This window comes from Pantherophis guttatus, chromosome 9 (genome assembly GCF_059756535.1).
Source record: "Pantherophis guttatus breed Tessera chromosome 9, ASM5975653v1, whole genome shotgun sequence".
In the NCBI taxonomy this organism is placed as follows: domain Eukaryota; kingdom Metazoa; phylum Chordata; class Lepidosauria; order Squamata; family Colubridae; genus Pantherophis; species Pantherophis guttatus.
The window spans coordinates 31,221,138-31,235,874 of record NC_142071.1 but is presented as its reverse complement, the minus strand read 5'-3'; the positions used below and the strand labels follow the sequence as shown (position 1 = coordinate 31,235,874).

Here is a 14,737-nt window from a genome sequence, read left to right as displayed (position 1 = left end):
GCTGGATGACCTCGGAGGTGCCGCCGGTCTTCCCCGGCGGCTTTTCCTTTTTAAGGGGGAGGCGGGCAAAGGCAGGTTCCCATCGAACAGGTGCAGCGGCCCTTCGGGTTTCCGGGAGCGCTCGGGAGTCGCTTCTTCGGGCGGGACAGCTCTAGCCGGCATCGGCTCCAGGGCACTTTTCCAGCTACCCCCGCCTGGCACGGTCGGCCCTGGACGGAGGGCAGGCAGGGCTCCGTCTCGCCCTGCCGTAGCCGTGCGGTGGGCAGGGCAGGGACCCGGAGCGCCCCGAGAAGCACGAGGCTAAGATCAAGCTGAGGGGCACCGGGAGGTCATCTATCCCACCCCTGCAAAAAAAAAAAAAAAACTCTGGCCACGCCAAAAGGGCCGGCAAGAGGCACCCCGAGCTCGGTCGGTGGCTCAGCCGCTCCTCGGGGGCTCCTCCAGCCCACCAGAGTCAGAGAGGGCCGCGTGGGAGGCACAGGTCGGATCACCCCGTGGTGCCTTTTCCTTCCACGCTTCTCCCCCTAACTCTGAGCCCGGTTGGGCCTTTTCTCTCTGCGGTGTCCCAGGCTGGGAAGGGGAGAATGGGACCTGGAGCCCCTTTGGAGGGGAGAAAAGTTTTAAAAGTTTAAAAAGTTTTTTTTTTTTTAAAAAAGATCCAATCTCGACCGGTTGGACTTCGGCCTGCTTCGGAGTTGAAAGCAGGGGTGTGTGTGTGTGTGTGTGTGTGTGTGTGTGTCAACAGAACACGCCCCCGGCTCCGGATTGGCTGTCAGAGTCCCCAGTTTTCCCGCGCTACGGAGGGAACCCCGCCCACCGCGGTCACCTGACCTCCCCTCGACCCGTCGGCGCTTTAGATTGGAAAGACCTGCCCGGCGCTTTTCGGGCGGGGGGCGGCTGCACCGTCTTCAAGAACGGCGGTGGGCGGGGCCCTGAGACTCCCCGGGGGGCGGCGACGAGAAGAGCCTCCGCCAGGGCGGGGCCGGCTAAGGGGGCGCGGCCGGCGCGAGCCAATCGGCGCGGGCGCCTTCTCCGTGGGCGGGGCCGAGGGGGCGTCCGTTAAAGGGGCGGAGCCGCATCCTCCTCTCTCCCCCCCCCGGGCCCCCCCTCTCTCCGTCTCCTCGGGTCCGGCGGGCTGTCCGGTGGGCGAAGGGCCGGAGGAGGAAGAGGAGGAGGAGGAGGATGACGGCCGAGCTGCAGCAGCAGGGCCAGGAGGAGCGGGCCGCGGCCGGCGGGGCAGCGCAGGTGAGGCAGCGACCCCCACAACAACCCCGCGAGGTGGGCCAAGGGCGCGGCTCCCCTCCCCCCTCCCGGGCCTTTCCTCCAGGGGGAGGGGGAGGGGGAGGGGAGGGGTCCCTCTGCGGGGCCAGGCGCGCCCCCTCCCCTAAAGCAGCCTCGGACCCCTCCCACCCCTGGGGACCCCCCTCTCTAGTTGTGGGGGGGGAAGGAAGCACCTGAAGGCTGGAGAGGGGGGGAGGGAGGGAGGGGGGCTCCCCTGCAGGACCCCCCCCAGGCAGACCCCCCCTGCTCAAACAGGCTGGAGACCCCCTCCTCTTAAAATAAAGACCCCCCCCATCATCCCTCACACTTTCACTCTGGCCCCCTTTGGTGGAACCCCCCCCATCACCCCCTCCCACCCCCAGGAAGCCCCTTCTTTGACCCCCCCCCCCTGGCAAGGGAGCCCCTGGGGGTCTTCAGAAGGATGGATTGGCTCTTTCTCTGGTCTTTCTTCTTTCTTCTTTTGTATTTTGCATTGTGTTTTTTTTGGGGGTGTATTTCTTTTGTGGGTTTTTTTGGTGTATTTCTTTTGTGGGTTTCTTTTGTGGGGTTTTTGTGTGTTTCTTTTTGGGGGGTTTGTGTATTTTGTGAGTTTTTTTGTGTATTTCTGTTGTGGGTTTTTGTGGGTTTCTTTTGTGGGGTGTTTGTGTATTTCTTTTGTGAGTTTCTTTTGTGGGTTTTTGTGGGTTTCTTTTTGGGGGGTTTGTGTATTTTGTGAGTTTCTTTTGTGGGTTTTTGTGGGTTTCTTTTTGGGGGGTTTGTGTATTTTGTGAGTTTCTTTTGTGGGTTTTTGTGGGTTTCTTTTTGGGGGGTTTGTGTATTTTGTGAGTTTCTTTTGTGGGTTTTTGTGGGTTTCTTTTTGGGGGGTTTGTGTATTTTGTGAGTTTGTGTATTTCTTTTGTGGTTTTTTGTGGGTTTCTTTTGTGGGGTTTTTGTGTATTTCTTTTGTGTGTTTCTTTTGTGGGTTTTTGTGGGTTTCTTTTTGGGGGGTTTGTGTATTTTGTGAGTTTCTTTTGTGGGTTTTTGTGGGTTTCTTTTGTGGGGTGTTTGTGTATTTTGTGAGTTTCTTTTGTGGGTTTTTGTGGGTTTCTTTTTGGGGGGTTTGTGTATTTTGTGAGTTTTTTTGTGTATTTCTGTTGTGGGTTTTTTGTGTATTTTGTGGGTTTTTTATATTTCTTTTCTGGGTTTTTTGTGTGTTTCTTTTCTGGGTTTTTTGTGTATTTCTTTTGTGGGGTTTTGTGTAGTTTGTGGTTTTTTGTGTATTTCTTTTCTGGGTTTCTTGTATATTTCTTTTCTGGGTTTTTTGTGTATTTCTTTTGTGGTTTCTTTGGTGTTTTGAAGCATTGACATCGCCATGCTTTTTAAGTTCCAGCTTTGGCGGCCGAAGAGAAAAAACACCCCCCCCTCCCCAGCTCATCCTGGTGGACAAAGTCACAGTCGCCACATTGGAGTTGGGATGAGGGAGCTGCTGCCTGCGACCTGTCCGGGAATGCAATTTTATTCGCTTTATTATTTAGTTGCACGGTTCCAGAAATGGGAGTAGCGGTTTAAAGGAGATTGGTACTGATTGGGACCCAATACAGAGTTTAATCGAGTCTCGTTGCCATTTATTTAAGGTGTATGCTGCTCATCTCGCCTAGAGATAACTCTAGGCGGTTTACAACAAGTAAAAAGCCACAAGATGAAACCTTAAAATATTAGAATAATAACTTTTAACGTTTAAATGGACTTAAAATTGACAAAGCAGGGAGCAAGATACCCATAGGGTGGAGGTCGCGCCTTCTAACAATAAATGATTTATTTCCGAAGGACCAGACAGCACTCTAAATTTTAATAGATTAACAGAGTTGGAAGGGACCCTCCAACCCCCCCACCCAAGCAGGAAATCCTACACCCATTTCTGACAAATTGCAGGTGCCTGGTACCTCTGCAGTTAGTTTATTTAGTTTAGTTTATTTGATTTGTATACCGCCCTACTCCCGAAGGACTCGGGGAGCCCCATGTAGAGAGAGCATTACAATAGTCCAGGCGGGATGATGGTTTTCCTAGTCTTACAGAAATGGGTCTCCAAACAATATCAAAGCCAGTAATTAATTTTGCACCCCTATTGTGTTTTGTAACATTTAAATGACTGAAGCTGACGGGGTGTTAATATTGGGGCAGGATAACAAAATAATCTTGCTTGGGGGGGTTCCAGATTTTTCCTGCAATTCCAGGGCCAGCTAAAAATTGCTAATTTTATTTCGAGCTCCCAGGATAAGTACAATTTAGCCTAACTTGCGTCACCCGCTCTGTCCCATTGTCATCTTACCAAAGAATTGCTGGGTATAGTTAGCTATTTTTTGCTTGTAGGTTTTATTTGAGTCGTCTAATTGTATACTTCCAAGGAATTCTTGGGATAATCATACTACTTTGAAAATATTGTACAACACCCTGAAGATAGAGTTCTCCAGATATCGAAGAAATGAAAATTGCACTTCAGATAATTAGTTACAAAATTTCTTAATAGCACAAGTAGCTGTTACAGCCTCACTGTTGTGTTTGTTAGGATTCTTTTTGCTTTTTGAGCCTTTGTTTTTTTTGTTTTTTTGGATATCCCTGTTCTCTAAAGATAGGGGTTTTTTTGCAACTATGTAGGCATAATGTTGATGGTAGGCCGAGAATCAACGAGAAGAATTTTCTCTATATTTTTTCCTCTAATGACACCTTGGAAAGTAACGGAACGTGGTTGCTCATTTCTTTTTTAAGAAAAGCTGCTGCACAAACTGAACAAGAATTTAGGGCCTGTTTGAAATGTAATCTGGAATTTGGCCCATTGGAACCTAACTTAGATGCTGCTCTGCCATCGCTCCCTAAACCCCTGTCTCTTTCCCGGTACCTCTTCCCATTTTCTTTTAAACTGGTTTGTGCAAATGCCAGTTTGCTGATTGGAGCGCCCTTTTCAGTGGGCTGCGTATCTCTGACACCTTGTTGTAAACGAGAAGTGACCAGCCGCGATGGCATGCGCAGCCGGCTTAAAATAGCTTCTCCCCAAAGCTCTGCGCATTCTTTGGGCTCCTTGTATGTCTGTCTACGGAGCATCTGCCAGGGCTGCGTGGTAGAATAAATACTCAGCTCCCAGATTTGGGGAGAAAGGGGACTTTGGGCTGGTGTGTTTCACTCACATTCTTTCTCCTTCCAAGATAAAAGTTCTAACTTGCCTTGAAAAAGAAAACAGAAGAAGTGGTACCGTATTTTTCGGAGTATAAGATGCACCAGAGTATAAGATGCAACTTAATTCTTGGGGAGGAAAATAAGAAAAAAACTGATTGGTGGGTGGATCCGCCTCCCGAAATACTCCCAATCAGCTGTTCCCAGATGTGAATTTTAGCCACAGGTTCGTTGGTTGTGAGCTCTGTGCCTTGCTTTTTTTTCAGCCTCTGAAAGCCTCCAAAACAGAGCTTCAGAAAAAAAGGCTTTTTTTCTGAAGCTCTGTTTGGAGGCTTTTTTTTCTGAAGCTTCTTTCAGAGGCTTTTATTCTAAAGGACTATCTGTACTCTGTTCCATCTCCTTTCTTTGGTATTGATATATAGATTAACCTCTTCCAATCTGCTGGTTATTGTGTCATTCTCCAGATTTGTTAGCATAGTTTGGTTAGAACCTTGACTGATTCTTCTTTTGTTGCTTGCCATATTGTTTTAGATAAGAGCCTTTCAGAGGCTTTTTTTCTGAAGCTTCTTTCAGAGGCTTCTTTCAGCCTCCGTTTGCGAGGCTCGGCAGGGCTACATTTGGAGTATAAGACGCACCCAGATTTTCACCCTCTTTTTTTGGGGAAAAAGGTGCGTCTTATACTCTGAAAAATACGGTACTTTGTTTGTTTTATGAACACTCGTAGCCTTTGAAAAGTTGCTCAGGTTGGGCGTTCTGGTTTTCTGAAGATAAGTAGCCATCTCAGTTGGGATGTTTGGATTTCCCTGTAGAGGAGGCTCAAAACATTCAACATAGAATTATTTTTAGCCAAGCCAAGTGTGTCAGGCCAGGAAGATGTCGCTAAAACAGAGGCAGGGCTTTCTTCGAAGTATTTGATTTGTTTATTTAACCAATGTATAGGCCGCTCGTCTTTTGTGGGGATTCTGGCTATGTGCTGGTGGTGTCACAAGAATAGGGACACCTGCTAATCAAAAGTAATCGCATTCCTGACAAGACAAGTAGCATTGATGCCAAGTATTGATAGGGCCCAAAGTCTGGTGTCTTCTCCTGCATAAAGTGGGGCAGTTTTATTTGTTTTTATTGGTTGCTGTTGTGAGTGGCCCGGAATTAAATAAATGAGAACCTTTGTTCGACCCATTGGCATTTGGGTCTACCAACCTTTTTTTTTTTTTTAAGTGCTTTCCTGTTTTCTTGGCCTTGCCCTGCTGCCTGCCCTGCCTCTTCCCTTTCTGATCACAGCCTCTCTGTTCCTCTTTAACCCTGCAGGTCTGCAGTTTGCTCCTAAGCCAGCTGAAGGAGATCACGGGCATCCACAATCCGCAGTTCCTCCAGGCGGCACTGAAGGTTGGTCCCCTTGGCTGAAATGGGCTCCTTAACCTGCTCCCCATTAAGAAGGCGCCTGCCTTGAAATTAGAGCTGTGGCAAAGGTCTTTAAAGCAGGTTCTGGAAGGCAGACCTTCCCTGCCACCATGGAGGGCATTGCCACCCACTCTGTTTCCAGCTGCTTCTCCGCTTGTTTTGGCCCTTGAAATCCAAAACGGGCAGCCCCGCTCTCCCAGAGGGGTTGTTCCCAGCCTGGACAAACCGTGGCATTCGGACAGCTGTCCACATTCCCTGGCCAATACGCAGCTCTGCTCCTGTTCTTCCTCCTGCGATTCGCAGCCAGTGCCGTCTGGTCTGGGGGGGGTGCATGGGCTGCTCCATCATGGGATATGAAGTCGAGTGTCCACTTGTAAATGTACTTTTTGTTCCTCCTTAAAGTTGTCCTGCTCTAGCAATTAACCAGGACAAAAAAATCCCTCTAGAGCAGTGTTCCTCAACCGTGGCAGCTTAATATATGTGCACTTCAACTTTAAGATGCGTGGACCTCGACTCCCAGAATTCCCAGCAAAGCTGGCTGGGGAATTCTGGGAGTTGAAGTCCACGCATCTTAAAAATGGCCAAGTTTGAGAAGCGCTGCTGTAGAGGAGGAGCAGAATGTCGTCATCTCCTGCCGTCTTTGTTTCTCCTCAGGCTGCCGATGGAAACCTAATGCAGGCGGTTGGCTTCCTCACCAAAGTCAGTGACGGAGAGTCCGAGGGAGACCCCGCTGCTTCCGACTCTGAGGGAAGGGAAAGACAGGCCACCAGTAAGCCCTTCCTTTCTCCTTCATAGACTTTTCCCATCCGTCCATCCATCCATCCATTTATCCAGCATTGGGTTTTCCAAGGAAGGCCGTGTGCAGACTCTGAAAACCTACCCAACCAATTCTGTCCCTCTAGGACGGAGTCTTTATAAATAGAAGCGGAGACCAGGAAGGGCCCTTCAACACTCTTGCTAAGCCCCAGCTAGCGCCTTTGGGATAGAGTGGAAGAGCCGTTCTCAGAAACCTCAGTCATCGGGAGAGGGAGGCTGCGTTGAGTCACTTTTGTTCTTGAGGTGGGGGAGGGGGAGGATGACGTGAAGAGCCAAGCAAGCTGGTAAGATGTCAACAGATCACAAAGGCCCCGTGATGCCGTCTGATCTTTATGTGCCTCTCTGGATGAGAACATTGCTATGAAATGAGAAGCGCCCTTGGGCTTCTGTGGGTGGGGAGACGGAGTGTTTTAACTCCGCTAATAATTAATATTGCCTGCTCTCTTAATTTCCAGCTCAGAATGAAGCCCCACAAGATCATGGCGATATTCAGGAACCCCTTCCTTCTGGCAGCCAAGATTTCTCAACCGAGAAGAAGGACTTTGCTGCAACCACGAATGCGTAGGTCATTGTTGTATTTATTCTGCATTGTCGCCATTGGGAAATCTCCCAGGCTCCTTTCTCTGCCCCTATCCAGGCCCCTGCTGTGTTTGCATGTTCCCCATCCCCCCAGGAGAAACATGTGGCCAAATCTATTCCGATCAGAGTTTTCCATTTTCAGGAAGTGTCCAGCTGATCAGCATAATCTGCCTTCCTAGCAGAACAGGTTTTCCTTGAGGGCCAAAATCTACTGAAAGAGGGATGACCATTGTCCTCTTGGGGACCGTGTGTTCCCCAAGAGATGAGTAGTGAAGAGGACTAGTTGCTTCTAGCCCAAAAAGACGTCCTTGCAGTGGCTGCTGTTTGTGTTTCTGGCAGAGCCCACGAGCCCAGCGTAGCCGAAAACAAAAACCGTTCCAAAAGGAAACGCTGTGAAGTTTGGGGAGAGAACACCACTCAGCGGGACTGGAGGAGGGTCAGCGGATGGCCGGTTGGGATGAAGAACATTGGAAACACCTGCTGGTTCAGTGCAGTCATACAGGTAATTTGGGGTGCTGGCGCTTCTCTGGGTCTCTGCTGACAGTGGGGCGCCATCGAACTCTCGCTCGGCCACTTTAAGACGAGTGGACTTCAGCTGGCTGTGGAATTTTGGTAGCTGAAGTTCCCATCTGCTGGCTGGAGAATTCTGGGAGTCAAAGTCCATCCTTGTTAAAAGTGGCTGAGATTAAGCCACTTCATTAAATTCTCTTCATTAACCCCTGTTTTTTCTTCAGTTGATGTAAGAGCTAATTAGTCCAGGCTTCCCTGGCTGCTTTCTCTTCCTGGGCTGGGCTTTAATTTACCTAATGGAGCCTGTGGGAGGATGGAGAGGATGGCCCTTACCTGTTGGGAGGCAGCTGTGGCCACCCCAAGCCTCTCCTTTGGCTGAAATCCTCTTTGATGAGTATTATATAGACTTGACATACAGTCACCAATGGAGCGGGAGGTTCATTTCAGGGGTGCTGTCAGTCTCTCTTCCAGCTGCCAGAATTCCGGCACCTGGTCCTGAACTATTCCCTGCCCGAAGCCGTCCTGGACAACTGCCGCAGCCGAAGTGTAAGTGACTCCTGGGTGACGGGAGGGGAACCCGTCTTCCTGAGCCACGTTGGTACAACAGGGCTGGCCGAATACTGACAACCTGCAAGGGGGGGAGGCAGTTAAAAGATGAAAGAGACATTTCTGATTTCTCCAGAAATTTTAAGGACTTTCCCGTGTTCAGAATCTAGAACACAAGCTGTGATTCGATGGTATGGTTAATGTTCCCAATTTTAGTTTTCCCTAGCAATTTTGGAACCTCTTCCGTCTTCTTGACTGTCACCCTAATCAGAGTCTGGGCCTCTTAAGGTCCCATTTGTTAGAATGCCGATGCCATTTGTTTGGGCTCCCCTCCCCGCTACAGGTTACCTTTTGATTGAATGACCCCAAAGAGCTAAAAACAGACAGGTGGCAACAGGATGTGTGATCATGAACTCTGACCTAGAGAGACGATGCTGGGGTTGCTGGCCCCCCCACAAAGGCTTTCTCCGGAATTTTTGTCGGTGGTGAATTTGGAGGAAGTAAACGGGTTGGGGTGCTGTTGGATAGCCCTGTTCCCATCAGCACCCCTGGTGATGCCAGTCTCTTTCCTCTCGGCTGCAAAGCCAGCCATTTATTGCGGGAATCCTGTCTGGAATGAATCAACACAAGATTCCAAGCCACAATGTGCCCTGGTTAGTTTTGGCTTCAGATGGTTTGTGAAGGGAGTCCGGGTTGTATGAATTGTGCGCTACCCACCACTCCAGCGAATATAACTTCTGAATGTGAACTGGCTCCACTTTGCTGACCAAGGGCCAGTTGTTTAATTGCTTTTTTATGGCACCTCTTGTTGTTTTGCAGGAAAAGAGGAACATCGCATTCATGCAGGAACTCCAATATCTCTTTGCTTTAATGCTGGGAACACGCCGCAAATTTGTAGACCCGACAACGGCCCTCGAACTTCTCAAAGGGGCATTCAGATCTCCCGAGGAACAACAGGTGAAGGCACCCTCGGGGTCTTCCCAGATCCAGGCTGCCCCTTGACCCAGGATCACCCTGGCAAGGATGGTCTTTAACTTGGACTAGGCTGTACGGGAGTATTTCTCAACCTGGCTGGCTTTAAGTTGTGTGGATTTCAACTCCCAAAATTCCCCAGCCAGCAGAGAAATTTTAATTTAAAGGCAGTTCACAACTCTAAAATCCAGAAACGTTAAAAATGTGTAAAGTCATTTGAAAATGAAAAATGAAAGACATCCAAGGTTATATAAAAACAGTGAAGAAAACTGTTCAGAAGCTAACCTTTGCTGCTCCCTTTGTCCCCTTTTTTAGCAAGATGTGAGCGAGTTCACCCACAAACTCCTGGACTGGCTGGAAGATGCTTTCCAACTGACAGTGGAGGCCGAGTGAGTCTAAAGGAGCTTCGGCGATTTAGTTTTTTAGTTGCCAGAATTTGCTGCGAAGATTTTATTTTTTTAACAAAAAACCCCAATGCCTGTTGTTTTCCACTTGATAGGATGGTGTGATTCTTTCTGTGTGCTACAGGCAGGTGTCAGGGGGGCCTGAGTGGGCATGTGGGCGATCCTGAACGAAGTAAAAGTGTATTTCTGACTTCGAGTAACTTGACCTGTTCCGAGCACCTGAATTCAATGATCACGAACGCCAATACAGTTGGCTTGTAACCAAATGAGCTCTTAAAATTCCCGAGGTCTCAGGTTTCACACCCGGACTCCCTATGACCAAGCACTGTACATGTGAGGGAATCGACACACAAATATCCCATCACATACGGCTGTTCAGCAAGGGTTGAGTCCTGGGCTGAATTCCTGGTTGTAGCTGGCGGCTGGCTGCCTATAGGAAGCCCCTGTGTTCTAGTCTGCTCCTCTATGAGGGCTATTTGTAGAAATGGGGGACCCCTAGAAGGGAAGGGCGTTGCATCCTGAACTCCCATCTGCCCCCCCCCCCCCCCAAGCTTGGCGAGATCTAGATGAATCCCCTAAAGTGCATTGCTTAGTTTCCAGACAAGTCGCCTTGGGGATTGGTCTTACCAACCTGTTTTTTAAAGAAAAATGGTGAGTTTGCTTTCAGAATAACAGAGTTGGAAGGGACCTTGGAGGTCTTCCAGTCCAGAAGTCTCCAACCTTGTGAACTTTAAGACTTGTGGACTTCAACTCCCAGAATTCCTCAGCCAGCAATCTGCGAGTTGAAGTCCGCAAGTCTTAAAGTTGCCAAGGTTGGAGACCCCTGTTGTAGTCCAACCCCCTGCTCAGGCAGGAGACCGTGTACCATTCCAGACAAGTGGCTGTCCAGTCTCTTCTCAAAAGCCTCCGGTGATGGAGCGCCCACAGAAGTTGAAGAAGAGAGGGAAGTCATTCCAGTGGTTAATTGTCCTCACTATCAGGAAGTTTTTCTTTTAATTCCAGGTTGCTTCTCTCCTTGATTAGTTTCCACCCACTGCTTCTTCTCCTGCCTTCAGTTGCTTTGGAGAAGAGGCTGAGTCCCTCTTCTTCAAATATTGGACCCCTACCCTCATGTCGCCCTGGATCCTTCTTTTCATTCGACTAGGCAAATCCAATTCCGTAGCCAATTCCTGTTCCCTTGCTTTCTCCTCCTGCGACAGGAATTCCCAGGACAAATCGGAGAACCCCATGGTCCAGCTTTTTTATGGGACTTTCCTCACCGAAGGAGTTCATGAAGGTAAGCTGGAAGGCCTTGGGAATTGGCCCGGAAGTCTTCTCAGCGCCGTTGCTGCCTCCTCTGGGTTTTATATCTAACACACTTCAAAGGAGGATCTGTTTGGGATTTGGTTTTGTTCTCCTTCAATTGATGGGCGTCTCCCCTCCCCTATTTAGGGAAGCAGTTTTCCAAAATCGAGACCTTTGGCCAGTACCCCCTGCAGGTCAACGGCTACAAGAACTTGCAGGAATGCTTGGAAGGAGCCCTGGTGGAGAAGGAGAGCGAGCCAGGCCCTTCCAAGCAGGCACTGACCTACACGCAAGAGGTGAGTGTTGTGGCATTTACACAACTCCCACGGAGCCAGGACAAACTTGTCAGTTACCAACTTGAAAACATAGAATATGATGTACGAGAGCACGCTGGAGTTAAGGGAGTGCTGTGGAACGACTTAACACCACGCAGCGTGCGACCTTTATATTTCGCGTGTTGTGTCTGGGGTGCGAGTGTGATAAAAATATTTTTCTTTCTGTTGAAGCCTGCCCGTGGGAAAGAGCCAGTGCCTCCGTATTTTCGGGGGATAAAACTACAGTTTTTGATTTAATGGTATGCTTTTCTTGTTTGTAACTTTGTCTTTGTATTTGAGTATATGTTGCACTCTCTTTTTTTTTTTTCCACTCTCCAAAAATCTGATTTTAACTTAATTAGTCCTAAAGTAATCCTGTTGCTTGCATCCAATATACTGGGAATCTGTTCAGGACTATCCTAGTTTGCTTCCTGTGGTTCCTACGGCCGACTGAGGAATTCTGGGAGTTGAAGTCCAGGCTTCTTGGAGTCCCCAAGGTTGAGAAACACTGGAATAGAGAAAAGAGAAGAATTCAGGATTTGCACATTTTCTACATCTGCCTGGAAGATGTTAACCAAAGCATTGTAGTTCAGTTTGTGGTCCAAAGACCAAATATGTGGAAAACATTTAAAGCACCTAAGAAATCTTAAAGGTGCTGTCAGCACAAGAGTAAATGCGAGACGACATCGAAACCTGACAGGTGCTTTTCCGAAAGGCAACTGGACTATGTTTGTTCCCTTGAGGAAGAAAAAGACATTTCGCTTCTCATCCAAGAAGCGTCATCAGTTCTGGTTGGATGGTGGTGGGAAATGGGAGGATGAATTCTGACAGGATCCTCCCATCTCCCTTCCCTCCCCTCCCTCCCACCATCCAGTCAGAACTGATGAAGCTGCTTGGATGAGAAGCGAAACATTTTCGGAGAAAAAAACCAAGGAAGTCCAGTTTTGTTTTGTTTTTTTTGGAAAAAGCCCCTTTGAGGCAACCATGACTTGGATGACTGAGAATCTGCGTAGACATTCGCCTCAGAAACCCTTCAGCCCTGTGGGAGGAATGGGAGTATTCAGTCTTCCCATTTGTATCCAGGGGAATCTGAATGGCTCCAGCCGCTCTGCCTTTGGCCCAGAACAAAATGTCCAGCTGAGAAACTTTTTTGACTGGTTTAGTGAAAGGCATTCCTTTCACTTCTTCTTCAGTGATGCAAGCAGAGAACCAGGGGAGGCGAAGGGCTTCTCCCAAATACATCGGAAAGAGTGAAAACGTTGCAGCACCTTTTCATCTCTTCCAGTAGAACAGACTAGCCACAAATAGCTTCCAAGGGGAGGTGCCGCTTTGATCACGAGGGCCCCGTCTGGCAGGAGTTGAGAGGAGTCTATTAAAAGCCGGAGTTCTTGGCAGGAGTTTTTCCAATAGGGCTTGTAGAATTGCAGTGACATTGTTTTCATCCCAGGTTCAGTTTGAAACGGTTTTGTCAAAATTGGGAAATAGCATTTGAGGCAGGAGCACAGCACCTATGGAGCAGGTTGCCAAAGTGCCCCTCCACTTTTGCAATCCTCCAGACTGGATGAGCCTGGGGACTTTCACCTTTTTAAATATGTTGATGGGTGTGGAAAGAAAGTGGGGGTGGGAGGCACCAATTTTGCCCTTAAAATTTCCGATCCCCCGCTTTTCCTAAAAAAAGAGACTTGGCCCATCCATTTGCTGTATGCGGTTCTAATTCAGTGTTTCTCATCCTAAAATGTGTGGACTTCAACTCATACATGCTGTGCTGGCTGGTGAATTCTGGGATTTGAAGTCCGTATGTCTTAAAGTGGCCAGTGTTGTGAAACACGGCTGCAAACCCATTGAAGTTGTGTACATCTGCTTTGTGGCACTTAGCACGTGATTCGTGGGAGGCCTTCCTGTCTCGAGAAATGCTGATTTTTTTTTTCCCACCACAATCATACAATCAAATTTGCTGAACTCCAACAGTGATTTCTCTTTTTCTGGGTATGACGTGAAGTGGGATCTAAGTAATTGTTTCTCCTGCTTAGAACAGGAGAAGACTGTTAATGAAAGAAACACCCATCCATCTGAACCCGTTGTGTGTCTATTTCAGCGCTGGTTTACAAAACTCCCCCCAGTCCTGACCTTTGAACTTTCCCGTTTTGAATTCAATCAATCCCTTGGGCAGCCGGAGAAGATTCACAACAAGCTAGAATTCCCGCCAGTCATTTACATGGATAGGTAAGAAAGGTGGGGGGGAGGGGAGGGGGAGGGGAAGCTTTATGTCTTGAGACTTCCAAACCTGCAAAAAAGATATTGTGGGGTTGCGATAAGGGAGAGCACGCAGCTGTCAAAACTATGTTTCCTTTAGGTTTATGTATGGCAATAAGGAAATTATTCAAGCAAAAAGAGAAGAGATTGGAAAACTGAAAGACCAGATGACGGCTCTACAGCAGCAGTTGGAAAAGTAGGCAGTCTTTCTCAAACTCTGAATTTTCCCTTGCAGAATACCTGAGCTGAAGCTCAACCAGCTGGCCTCTCTTTCTTTCTTTCTTTATTGAATTTGTATACCGCCCTTCTCTCAAAAGGGACTCACTTCCTTGTCATGAAAAGAAAGAAATAAGAAAAAGAAGCTTTTTACAAGCTTCTCCCTACCTGTGTAGTTTTATTTCAGATTTTCCGGAGAGCTTCTTCAGACATGACAGCCAACCTGCCAGCTCATTCTCTATTCTACTTCTGTAATGCAGCCCCGGAAGGAGAGGCTTCTGTCCCTTGTAACATTTGACGAATCTGTTCGAAGAGGTCCAGGAGCAGGACAGGAAAATAGGACTCGTACTCCAAAAATATCTGTAGTCAACCATGGTTTAATATTTGCCCCATGTTCAAGGGGTAAAGGAAAATAAACTTTTTATCGCTGAATGTGATAGTTTTGAGCCATGGTGGCACAGTAATTAGAATGCAATATTGCCAGGAATTCAATCCTGACTGGCTCAAGGTTGACTCAGCCTTCCATCCTTCCGAGGTGGGTAAAATGAGGACCCAGATTGTTGGGGGCAAGAATCTGACTCTGTAAATCTGCACTTAGAGAGGGCTGTAAAGCCACTTTGAAGCGATATATACAGTAAGTCTAGGTGCGGTTGCTACTTGATCCCCTGGAAAGGGAAGGCCTTGCTAAATCGAGTTAGGGAAGACCGATGATTTTGAAGTGGGACTGATGATGGTTTCCTCCTAATCAGGTACCTGAGATACGGCTCTGGCTCCGACCGCTTCCCCTTGCCGGATATGCTGCAGTCTGTTCTTGAATTTGCAAGGACCAAGCTGTCCTGCGCAGCGACTCTGACAACAGCAGAAACTAAGGCCGAAAAAGAACCCTCGGAAACCCATCCCGAGCCAAGCAGGTAAACCTGGGCCATGCTTTCCATCATGGCTGTATCCAGATTGAAGCAATCAGGTGATACATCTGATTATTTTGGCCCCTAGAAATGATGCCGGTTTAGAAACTCT

General features: G+C 48.2%; 1 protein-coding gene across 2 annotated transcripts in view; it reads left to right on the top strand.

Annotated features, from left to right (window-relative positions):
• Window positions 1-824: 824 nt before the first annotated feature.
• Window positions 825-14,737, top strand: part of USP28 (ubiquitin specific peptidase 28) — a 28,555-nt gene continuing 14,642 nt past the window's right edge. For both annotated transcript variants that reach the window (XM_060695020.2, XM_060695019.2), the window contains exons 1-13: window positions 825-1,245; window positions 5,734-5,811; window positions 6,481-6,595; window positions 7,098-7,203; window positions 7,561-7,723; window positions 8,191-8,277; window positions 9,097-9,234; window positions 9,565-9,638; window positions 10,853-10,929; window positions 11,085-11,233; window positions 13,347-13,474; window positions 13,605-13,700; window positions 14,470-14,631. In XM_060695020.2, the coding sequence (XP_060551003.2) occupies window positions 1,183-1,245; window positions 5,734-5,811; window positions 6,481-6,595; window positions 7,098-7,203; window positions 7,561-7,723; window positions 8,191-8,277; window positions 9,097-9,234; window positions 9,565-9,638; window positions 10,853-10,929; window positions 11,085-11,233; window positions 13,347-13,474; window positions 13,605-13,700; window positions 14,470-14,631 (1,436 nt within the window). In that variant the 5' untranslated portion in view covers window positions 825-1,182. The remainder of the gene's footprint in view (window positions 1,246-5,733; window positions 5,812-6,480; window positions 6,596-7,097; window positions 7,204-7,560; window positions 7,724-8,190; window positions 8,278-9,096; window positions 9,235-9,564; window positions 9,639-10,852; window positions 10,930-11,084; window positions 11,234-13,346; window positions 13,475-13,604; window positions 13,701-14,469; window positions 14,632-14,737) is intronic.